The sequence below is a fragment of the Salmo trutta genome, chromosome 25 (genome assembly GCF_901001165.1).
Source record: "Salmo trutta chromosome 25, fSalTru1.1, whole genome shotgun sequence".
In the NCBI taxonomy this organism is placed as follows: Eukaryota; Metazoa; Chordata; class Actinopteri; order Salmoniformes; family Salmonidae; genus Salmo; species Salmo trutta.
Genome location: NC_042981.1, coordinates 504,418 through 516,997, shown reverse-complemented (window position 1 = coordinate 516,997; position 12,580 = coordinate 504,418). Strand labels below are relative to the sequence as shown.

The 12,580-nt window shown below is 45.5% G+C and overlaps 1 protein-coding gene across 1 annotated transcript in view; it reads left to right on the top strand.

Annotated features, from left to right (window-relative positions):
* Positions 1-12,580, top strand: part of fgfr3 (fibroblast growth factor receptor 3) — a 170,968-nt gene that overhangs the window by 52,192 nt on the left and 106,196 nt on the right. The window contains exon 4 of the mRNA XM_029712591.1: positions 8,905-8,958. Coding sequence (XP_029568451.1) covers positions 8,905-8,958 — 54 coding nt within the window. The remainder of the gene's footprint in view (positions 1-8,904; positions 8,959-12,580) is intronic.

Here is a 12,580-nt window from a genome sequence, read left to right as displayed (position 1 = left end):
AACAGTAAACATTTCACTCACAGACGTTACAAAAGAATAAAGACATTTCAAATGTCATATTATGTCTATATACAGTGTTGTAACGATGTGCAAATAGTTAAAGTACAAAAGGGAAAATAAGTAAACATAAATATAGGTTGTATTTACAATAGTGTTTGTTCTTCACTGGTTGACCTTTTCTTGTGGCAACAGGTCACATCCTGCTGCTGTGATGGCACACTGTGGTATTTCACCCAGTAGATATGGGAGTTTATCAAAATTGGATTTATTTTCTAATTCTTTGTGGATCTGTGTAATCTGAGGGAAATATGTGTGTCTAATATGGTCATACATTTGGCAGGAGGTTAGGATTTTGTGGGCAGTGTTGCACATAGCCTGTCTTCTCTTGAGAGCCAGGTCTGCCTACGGCGGCCTTTCTCAATAGCAAGGCTATGCTCACTGAGTCTGTACATAGTTAGAGCTTTCCTTAATTTTGGGTTAGTCACAGTGGTCAGGTATTCTGCCACTGTGTACTCTCTGTTTAGGGCAAAATAGCATTGTAGTTTGCTCTGTTTTTTTGTTAATTCTTTCCAATGTGTCAAGTAATTATCTTTTCATTTTCTCATGATTTGGTTGGGTCTAATTGTGTTGCTGTCCTGGGGCTCTGTGGGGTCTGTTTGTGTTTGTGAACAGAGCCCCAGGACCAGCTTGCTTAGGGGACTCTTCTCCAGGTTCATCTCTCTGTAGGTGATGGCTTTGTTATGGAAGGTTTGGGAATCGCTTCCTTTTAGGTGGTTGTAGAATTTAATGTCTCTTTTCTGGATTTTGATATTTAGCGGGTATCTGCCTAATTCTGCTCTGCATGCATGATTTTGTGTTTTACGTTGTACACTGAGGATATTTTTGTAGAATTCTGCATGCAGAGTGTCAATTTGGTGTTTGTCCCATTTTGTGAATTCTTGGTTGGTGAGCAGACCCCAGACCTCACAACCATAAAGGGCAATGGGTTCTATAACTGATTCAAGTATTTTTAGCCAGATCCTAATTGGTATGTTGAATTTCATGTTCCTTTTGATGGTATAGAAGGCCCTTCTGGCCTCGTCTCTCAGATTGTTCACAGCTTTGTGGAAGTTACCTGTAGTGCTGATGTTTAGGCCGAGGTTTGTATAGTTTTTGTGTGCTCTAGGGCAACGGTGTCTAGATGGAATTTGTATTTGTGGTCCTGGCATCTGGACCTTTTTGGAACACCATTATTTTTGTCTTACTGAGATTTACTGTCAGGGCCCAGGTCTGTCAGGGCCCAGGTCTGACAGAATCTGTGCAGAAGATCTAGGTGCTGTTGTAGGCCCTCCTTGGTTGGGGACAGAAGCACCAGATCATCAGCAAACAGTGGACATTTGACTTCAGATTCTAGTAGGGTGAGGCCGGGTGCTGACGACTGTTCTAGTGCCCTCGCCAATTTGTTAATATATATGTTGAAGAGGGTGGGGCTTAAGCTGCATCCCTGTCTCATCCCACGGCCCTGTGGGGAAAAAAATTGTGTTTTTTGCCAATTGTTACCGCACAATTGTTGTTTGTGTACATGGATTTTATAATGTTGTATGTTTTTCCCCCAACACCAATTTCCATCCATTTGTATAGCAGACCCTCATGCCAAATTGTGTCGAAAGCTTTTTTAAATCAACAAAGCATGAGAAACTTTTTTGCCTTTGTTTTGGTTTGTTTGTTTGTCAATTAGGTTGTGCAGGGTGAATATGTGGTCTGTCGTACGGTAATTTGGTAAAAAGTCAATTTGACATTTGCTCAGTACATTGTTTTTGTTGCTGTTGACACATATCCCCTGGTATTTATTGGGGTCAAATTAGTCTCCACTGTTTGCTATAATTTTCCCTCCTCTCTCTCTCTCTCTCTCTCTCTCTCTCTCTCCCCCTCTCTCTCTCTTTCTCTCTCTCTCTCTCTCTCTACCTCTTTCTTTCTGTTTCTCTACCTCTTTCTCTCTCTCTCTCTCTCTCTCTCTGTTTGGCTGTCCTTTCCCCTCCACTCTGTATCCCTCTGTTTCTATCCATATCTCTCCAAGAGGGTAATGTTTTAATCAACCAATTATGTAATGACCAACCGTAATGAACAATATTAGTCACTGTCAGGAGGTCACCACGACTTCCAGTGTGTGTCTGCCTGATAGACCTTACAGTACAACCAGTCAATAAACTACTGATATCTACAGCTTTCAGTCAATAGATATCTGATTAGCAGTAAGTATTGATTTCTGCCAGGTTGGTATAGTCCAGAAACAGAGAGGTTTCTGTCTAGTTTAAAACCTCCAGAGTCCCAACGTTCAGACACACACAGTCAGATGGGCGGAGCAGAGCAGGCAACTCCTTCAGAGCTGAGGAGAGAGTTCAGAACTGCTGCTGCCAAGTTACACACACACACACACACACACACACACACACACACACACACACACACACACACACACACACACACACACACACACACACACACACACACACACACACACACACACACACACACACACACACACACACACACACACACACACACACACACACACACGTATTCCTCCCACACGTATTCCTCCCACACATCCAGTAGCTCACATAGGCTCAGACACATCCGGCTCCAAATGTCACAGCCAAGTTCAGTTCAGTTCCACTCTGATACTGGCCTCATTTCCACTCTGATACAGGTCTCAGGCCTCAGTTCCACTCTGATACTGGCTCAGTTCCACTCTGATACAGGCCTCAGGCCTCAGTTCCACTCTGATACAGGCCTCAGACCTCAGTTCCACTCTGATACAGGCCTCAGACCTCAGCTCCACTCTGATACAGGCCTCAGGCCTCAGCTCCACTCTGATACAGGCCTCAGGCCTCAGTTCCACTCTGATACAGGCCTCAGGTCCTCAGTTCCACTCTGATACAGGCCTCAGGTCCTCAGTTCCACTCTGATACTGGCCTCATTTCCACTCTGATACAGGCCTCAGGCCTCATTTCCACTCTGATACAGGCCTCAGTTCCACTCTGATACTGGCTCAGTTCCACTCTGATACAGGCCTCAGGCCTCAGTTCCACTCTGATACAGGCCTCAGACCTCAGCTCCACTCTGATACAGGCCTCAGGCCTCAGCTCCACTCTAATACAGGCCTCAGGCCTCAGTTCCACTCTGATACAGGCCTCAGGTCCTCAGTTCCACTCTGATACAGGCCTCAGGCCTCATTTCCACTCTGATACTGGCCTCATTTCCACTCTGATACTGGCCTCATTTCCACTCTGATACTGGCCTCATTTCCACTCTGATACAGACCTCATTTCCACTCTGATACAGGCCTCATTTCCACTCTGATACAGGCCTCAGGCCTCAGTTCCACTCTGATACTGGCCTCATTTCCACTCTGATACTGGCCTCAGGCCTCATTTCCACTCTGATACAGGCCTCAGGCCTCAGTTCCACTCTGATACAGGCCTCAGGTCTCATTTCCACTATGATACAGGCCTCATTTCCACTCTGATACAAGCCTTAGTTCCACTCTGATACTGGCCTCAGGCATCAGACCTCAGTTCCACTCTGATACAGGCCTCAGGACTCAGTTCCACTCTGATACAGGCCTCAGTTCCACTCTGATACAGATCTCAGGCATCAGGCCTCAGTTCCACTCTGATACAGGCCTCAGGCATCAGGCCTCAGTTCCACTCTGATGCAGGCCTCAGTTCCACTCTGATACAGATCTCAGGCATCAGGCCTCAGTTCCACTCTGATACAGGCCTCAGGCATCAGGCCTCAGTTCCACTCTGATACAGGCCTCAGAACTCAGTTCCACTCTGATACAGGCCTCAGTTCCACTCTGATACAGATCTCAGGCATCAGGCCTCAGTTCCACTCTGATACAGGCCTCAGGCATCAGGCCTCAGTTCCACTCTGATGCAGGCCTCAGGCCTCAGTTCCACTCTGATACAGGCCTCAGGCATCAGGCCTCAGTTCCACTCTGATACAGGCATCAGGCCTCAGTTCCACTCTGATACAGGCATCAGGCCTCAGTTCCACTCTGATACAGGCCTCAGGCCTCAGTTCCACTGATACAGGCCTCAGGCCTCAGTTCCACTGATACAGGACTCAGGCCTCAGCTCCACTCTGATACAGGCCTCAGGCCTCAGCTCCACTCTGATACAGGCCTCAGACCTCAGCTCCACTCTGATACAGGCCTCAGGCCTCACCTCCACTCTGATACAGGCCTCAGGCCTCAGATCCACTCTGATACAGGGTTAGGTGTGTTTAACTAGTTCTACAGGGCTGTTCCAGGGTTAGGTGTGTTTAACTAGTTCTACAGGGCTTTTCCATAGAGTGGTCAAAAACAATTATGACCGCCCTATGGAAAGGGGAGACTCCCACGAACATGATGGTGCTCTCCGTTTTGCTCTATGACCCCCAGAAGTATTGTTCCCTCTAAGCTTGTGAGTGGCGGGTTCGTAGTCGCCTGAGACTGTGGCTCCCTGGGACTGCTGGGAAGAAATATCTGCCCTTGGAGAGAAAACAAGATTGAATTTCACTCAATTTTCTATTTTTCCTTGTTAGTTAAAACTATCAACATTTCCCTTTTTTTAATGTATTTAACCTTTATTTTACTAGGCAAGTCAATTAACAACATTTACAATGACGGCCTACAACATGCAAACCCAAACCCGGACAACGCTGGGCCATTTGTGCGCTGCCCTTTACCGTGGCAATTGTGAATGAATCAACGCAATGTTAGCCATTTCAATGCAACATACCAAAACTAACATACCAAAACTAAATGAACTATACAAGAGATTTTGTTGTAGGCATAAGAGTCGGATTCTATTGCGCATGACTCTGCCCGTACTCTACACAGACCAGTGTGGCATAGCCAATCAGAGCTGCAGTAGGCCTATATGCAAATAGACCATTGCTATAAGGATTTGTGCCGTTGACTTTGAACTGGACTGGGTTTACAGCATGAGTGGTCGTGAGTAGGTGAGCTTGTTTTGAGATCAAAGCGAGAGCTGTATCTAGCCATGTGCTCACATTTTGTTCATGTCCTTTGCAAGTTAGTGAGGTTTTAGCCCAGTTATAGATAATTTGTAGTCAGCAATAAGGGAGGGATTACTTCTTACAAGAGCACAAAACATGTATATTTCTAGACAGCTTTGAAAAGCCGGTCAGGTAAAGAGATTGTTTTTGATCTTAAAGGGGCAGTGAGCAATAAGCTAATTAGCCAATAGGCAGAGGGGTTGCATAATGTGTCTGATTCTCTGTAATAATAGTATGGGAATAATAATGCGTTTTATTTTATAAAGTGGTTTCTTGGATCAAACAACAGTACAACATGTTCAGTCACCTCCTTGTCTGAAGGACAAGTGGATAAACAGGTTAATGTGAATCCCTGCATGTTAATTTCACAAGTCTCATGGAATGTAGCCCTACATTGAACACCACCCATTGGCTGCTACTGTAGTCTGAATGCTGTAACAGCTATTTCCATGGTAAAATATTATGGGATACATTTTCTCCATTGTTTTTAATGGTAGGCTACTCTGGTAGGTCTACATTATGATCAAATAGCCACAGTAGCATACATGGGTACAGTCTCAGTGTTCACAGTAAAACTGTAACTTATAGCAGGTACAGCCTCAGTGTTCACAGTAAAACTGTAACTTAAAGCAGGTACAGTCTCAGTGTTCACAGTAAAACTGTAACTTAAAGCAGGTACAGCCTCAGTGTTCACAGTAAAACTGTAACTTAAAGCAGGTACAGCCTCAGTGTTCACAGTAAAACTGTAACTTAAAGCAGGTACAGCCTCAGTGTTCACAGTAAAACTGTAACTTAAAGCAGGTACAGCCTCAGTGTTCACAGTAAAACTGTAACTTAAAGCAGGTACAGCCTCAGTGTTCACAGTAAAACTGTAACTTAAAGCAGGTACAGCCTCAGTGTTCACAGTAAACACGCGCTGGAAGTTGCACAGAATTTTCACAATTTTCAAGACCTGAAATTTCCTCAATGCCAAAAACTCTAATGGAAGTTTGAAGGTAGTTTTGCGCCTCACCCCAAAAGGAATTAAATATGTATAAGAAATAAAATACAAATATATATTTACTGAGTTTATTTTTATATCCTAGATACAGGACACACTTCAAAACCTTGTTCCTTATGATGTATTATTTTGTCTTTTTGCCGTTTCTGAATGTGTTATTCAATGTGTTTCTATGGGTTTTAGTAGTAAAGGCCAAATTCAATATTTTATCAAATACATTTTTAAATATATATTTTTTATGTATGTACCTAAAGGGGTCCTAAAAATCTAAATCAAACAGCTGAATGATCTATGGGATGACTATCTTAAAACTATTCCATATGTCAGGCTGTGTGTGTGTGGTGTGTGTGTGTGTGTGTGTGTGTGTGTGTGTGTGTGTGTGTGTGTGGTGTGTGTGTGTGTGTGTGTGTTTGGGTGTTTGGGTGTTCCTCTTTCACAGACCCCAGTAATAAGACGCTAGTCTGTAAATGTCTTGTCTGTGGAAATGTTTGTGCAAGAACTTAAGACCAGCCTCTCAGAGAACTGTAGGGGCATTCATGGGCTCTCAATGCTATAGTCAGTATGAACTGACTTGTGTGTGTGTGTGTGTGCTTGTGTGTGTGTGTGGGCCTGTGTGTGTGTGTGTGCGTGTGTGTGTGTGTGTGCGTGTGTGCCTGTGTGTGTGTGCGTCTGTGTGCGTGTGTGTGTGCGTGTGCCTGTGTGCCTGTGTGCGTGTGTGCCTGTGTGCGTGTGTGCGTGTGTGCCTGTGTGCGTGTGTGCGCCTGTGCGCGCCTGTGCGCGTGTGTGTGCCTGTGCGTCTGTGTGTGTGTGCGTGTGCGTGTGCGTAGTGTGTGTGTGTGTGTGTGTGTGTGCGTGTGCGTGTGCGTAGTGTGTGTGTGTGTGTGTGTGTGTGTGTGTGTGTGTGTACTCCCTCGATTCTTGACTGGCGACTTTCAGGATTCACATGCGCACAACGTATCCCAGGTTAAAGCCCGTTTATCTGGTCTGTGGACAGACCGAGTGGGTCTAGGGTGTCTGTGGACAGACCGAGTGGGTCTAGGGTGTCTGTGGACAGACCGAGCGGGTCTAGGGTGTCTGTGGACAGACCGAGCGGGTCTAGGGTGTCTGTGGACAGACCGAGCGGGTCTAGGGTGTCTGTGGACAGACCGAGCGGGTCTAGGGTGTCTGTGGACAGACCGAGCGGGTCTAGGGTGTCTGTGGACAGACCGAGTGGGTCTAGGGTGTCAGGCAGACTGTTTGTATTCGGTCATGTTTCCCGGAGTCTGTCGATAAAGCGCACAGCGTCGGCGTTAGAATCAGTCCACTATGAATTCACATTCCTCCAGCTACCAGAGATGAAACGTGGTCACAACTCTTTCTAGACCGTTCATAGTAACGTTAGTCATTTCACGCCTCATTAGCATACAAAGTAAACATTCAGAATGTTTATTTAGAGCCAGGTAGCTCGCCGTTATCAAGATACTGAGATATTGAAATATCTGAGAGTCTGATCTCCAGTTCGATCCGTAGATTCGTGAGGTGCTTTAAACAGACGGTATGAGGATTACGACACGTTATAGAGCAGAAAGGAGCGGACCTCAACTTTCTACCTACCGTCTTCGCCATTATCATCAATTAAAGGGAACTCAAATATGGCGGCAAAAGGTGAAGTTGGCACCAGACCAATAGCAGTTCATACCAGGAGAGGCCGAAGGAGCAATGTATACGAGTCTTGAATAGAGACATAACATCCCGTACAAAAAAAAGATTGCAATTTTGAAACAGCAGTAAAAGTGCAGTAACTGCAGTCGACTGTGGTATTCTGGATGCAGTGTTTATACTGCGGTTATACTGCACTCTGAACGCGACCTTTTTTCAGAGAGGATCTTGGGACTTATTCCCTTCAGCTTGAGAATATAATATTTTGACGAAGTTTATACAAATAAACACATGTGGGTGAGAACTTCTCCTGCTACTTGATCGTGCGTCGTTTGAGTGTTTGTGTGTGTTTGCACTTTTTAATCCCTCTCTGTTTCATTTGCTAAATTACTGTCGGTGTTTTCTATGAAAGCTGTTTCTGAGTAAAAAAATTCACTTTTCAGATTTATGTTTTTTTAAGTAAAAAAACATATAGATTCATGATTAATCTTGAGATCAGATAATCAGGCTGTGTCCTAAATTGCACCCTATTCTCTATATAAAGCCTTATGGGTACCGGTCAAAAGTAGTGCACTATACATGTATAGGGAATAGGGTGCGATTTGTGAGCCTGATTCTCTCATTTAGAGACCTGGTTAGTTTTTGTGTGCCACTAAACGATGTCTGATGGTGTTGTCCAGACTGGAACGTCTTCATGTCTTCATGTCTGATGATGTTGTCCAGACTGGAATGTCTTCATGTCTTCATGTCTGATGATGTTGTCCAGACTGGAATGTCTTCATGTCTTCATGTCTGATGATGTTGTCCAGACTGGAATGTCTTCATGTCTTCATGTCTGATGATGTTGTCCAGACTGGAACGTCTTCATGTCTTCATGTCTGATGATGTTGTCCAGACTGGAACGTCTTCATGTCTTCATGTCGATGAGTTGTACATGATAGTGGCCACTGTGGATTCCTCTTCATGTCTTCATGTCTGATGATGTTTGTCCAGACTGGAACGTCTTCATGTCTTCATGTCTGATGATGTTGTCCAGACTGGAACGTCTTCATGTCTTCAAGTCTGATGGTGTTGTCCAGACTGGAACGTCTTCATGTCTGATGATGTTGTCCAGACTGGAACGTCTTCATGTCTGATGGTGTTGTCCAGACTGGAACGTCTTCATGTCTGATGATGTTGTCCAGACTGGAACGTCTTCATGTGTGTTTCCATGCCGACAGATTCCCTGTCTTCTGGAGATGATGAAGACCATGATGAAGACTTGGATGATACAGGTAATGGAAATGTTGTATTCCATCTCTTCATTCATTCACTCTGATGTCAGTAGATGTTAAACTGAAAGCCATATCCAGCATTGTATGTTGCAACTGATAATGTAATAATTACCAATAATGTAATAACGTGTGCATTTATAATGTAATAAATGCCGATAATGTAATAAATATGCTGAAAGCATAACGTAATAATGTTTTTGTGCCTAATGTAATCATTATTACATTACAAATTGGGTAAAACATATTTTTGAATGATGTAATAACAACATAAAATCCTTTGAGTCACAAACTCGAGGAAAGCCTTGAATCTGCATCAATTGCCATAACAGACTTGCAAAGGGGTGAACACTTCAATTCTGACCTAAGAAACGACGACGAACAAAGACCTAACAAGAAAAAACTTGAAGACACACCTTGCAGTCATGTGATTATCTAAGTTGTAATGATTACCAAAATATTCCACAGGAGTTTCACTCCTGCTTATCCCAGGAATGACCAGGACGCTTTGACCTGACAGAGTGGAGATGGAAACAGACACTTTGACCTGACAGAGTGGAGATGGAACCAGACACTTTGACCTGACAGAGTGGAGATGGAACCAGACACTTTGACCTGACAGAGTGGAGATGGAACCAGACCTTTTGAACCTGGACAGAGTTGGAGATGGAACCCAGACATTTTGACGACAGATGTGGAGATGGAACCAGACACTTTGACCTGACAGAGTGGAGATGGAACCAGACACTTTGACCTGACAGAGTGGAGATGGGAACCAGACACTTTGACCTGACAGAGTGGAGATGGACCAGACACGTTGGCCGTACAGAGTGGAGATGGAACCAGACACTTTGACCTTACAGAGTGGAGATGGAAACCAGACACTTTGACCTGACAGAGTGAGATGGAACCAGACACTTTGACCTGACAGAGTGGAGATGGAACCAGACATTTTGACCTGACAGAGTGGAGATGGAACCAGACACTTTGACCTTACAGAGTGGAGATGGAACCAGACACTTTGACCTGACAGAGTGGAGATGGAACCAGACACTTTGACCAGGACACTTTACCTGACAGAGTGGAGATGGAATCAGACACTTTGACCTGACAGAGTGGAGATGGAACCAGACACTTGACCTGACAGAGTGGAGTGGAACCACCACTTTGACTGACGCGTGGAGATGGAACCAGACACGTTGGCCTTACAGAGTGGAGATGGAACCAGACACTTTGACCTTACAGAGTGGAGATGGAACCAGACACTTTGACCTGACAGAGTGGAGATGGAACCAGACACTTTGACCTGACAGAGTGGAGATGGAACCAGACATTTTGACCTGACAGAGTGGAGATGGAACCAGACACTTTGACCTTACGGAGTGGAGATGGAACCAGACACTTTGACCAGGACACTTTACCTGACAGAGTGGAGATGGAATCAGACACTTTGACCTGACAGAGTGGAGATGGAACCAGACACTTTGACCTGACAGAGTGGAGATGGAACCAGACACTTTGACCTGACAGAGTGGAGATGGAACCAGACACTTTGACCTGACAGAGTGGAGATGGAACCAGACACTTTGACCTGACAGAGTGGAGATGGAACCAGACACTTTGACCAGGACACTTTGACCTTACAGAGTGGAGATGGAACCAGACACTTTGACCTTACAGAGTGGAGATTGAACCAGACACTTTGACCTGGCAGAGTGGAGATGGAACCAGACACTTTGACCTGACAGAGTGGAGATGGAACCAGACTCTTTGACCTGACAGAGTGGAGATGGAACCAGACACTTTGACCTGACAGAGTGGAGATGGAACCAGACTCTTTGACCTGACAGAGTGGAGATGGAACCAGACACTTTGACCTGACAGAGTGGAGATGGAACCAGACACTTTGACCTGACAGAGTGGAGATGGAACCAGACACTTTGACCTGACAGAGTGGAGATGGAACCAGCCACTTTGACCTGACAGAGTGGAGATGGAACCAGACACTTTGACCAGGACACTTTGACCTGACAGAGTTTAGATGGAACCAGACACTTTGACCTTACAGAGTGGAGATGGAACCAGACACTTTGACCTGTCAGATTGGAGATGGAACCAGACACTTTGACCTGACAGAGTGGAGATGGAACCAGACACTTTGACCTGACAGAGTGGAGATGGAACCAGACATTTTGACCTGACAGAGTGGAGATGGAAACAGACACTTTGACCTGACAGAGTGGAGATGGAACCAGACACTTTGACCTGACAGAGTGGAGATGGAACCAGACACTTTGACCTGACAGAGTGGAGATGGAACCAGACACTTTGACCTGACAGAGTGGAGATGGAACCAGACATTTTGACCTGACAGAGTGGAGATGGAACCAGACACTTTGACCTGACAGAGTGGAGATGGAACCAGACACTTTGACCTGACAGAGTGGAGATGGAACCAGACACTTTGACCTTACAGAGTGGAGATGGAACCAGACACTTTGACCTGACAGAGTGGAGATGGAACCAGACACTTTGACCTGACAGAGTGGAGATGGAACAAGACACTTTGACCTGACAGAGTGGAGATGGAACCAGCCACTTTGACCTGACAGAGTGGAGATGGAACCAGACACTTTGACCTGACAGAGTGGAGATGGAACCAGACACTTTGACCAGGACACTTTGACCTTACAGAGTGGAGATGGAACCAGACACTTTGACCTGACAGAGTGGAGATGGAACCAGACACTTTGACCTGACAGAGTGGAGATGGAACCAGACACTTTGACCTTACAGAGTGGAGATGGAACCAGACACTTTGACCTGACAGAGTGGAGATGGAACCAGACACTTTGACCAGGACACTTTGACTTGACTGAGTTTAGATGGAACCAGACACTTTGACCTTACAGAGTGGAGATGGAACCAGACAATTTGACCTGTCAGAGTGGAGATGGAACCAGACACTTTGACCTGTCAGAGTGGAGATGGAACCAGACACTTTGACCTGTCAGAGTGGAGATGGAGCCAGACTGTTATTCAGCTGGACACTTTGACCTGACAGAGTGGAGATGGAACCAGACACTTTGACCTGACAGAGTGGAGATGGAACCAGACACTTTGACCTGACAGAGTGGAGATGGAACCAGACACTTTGACCTGACAGAGTGGAGATGGAACCAGACACTTTGACCAGGACACTTTACCTGACAGAGTGGAGATGGAACCAGACACTTTGACCTGACAGAGTGGAGATGGAACCAGACACTTTGACCTGACAGAGTGGAGATGGAACCAGACACTTTGACCTGACAGAGTGGAGATGGAAACCAGGACACTTTGACCTGACAGAGTGGAGATGGAACCAGACACTTTGACCTGACAGAGTGGAGATGGAACCAGACACTTTGACCTGACAGAGTGGAGATGGAACCAGACACTTTGACCTGACAGAGTGGAGATGGAACCAGACACTTTGACCTGACAGAGTGGAGATGGAACCAGACTCTTTGACCTGACAGAGTGGAGATGGAACCAGAAACTTTGACCTTACAGAGTGGAGATGGAACCAGACACTTTGACCTGACAGAGTTTAGATGGAACCAGACACTTTGACCTGACAGAG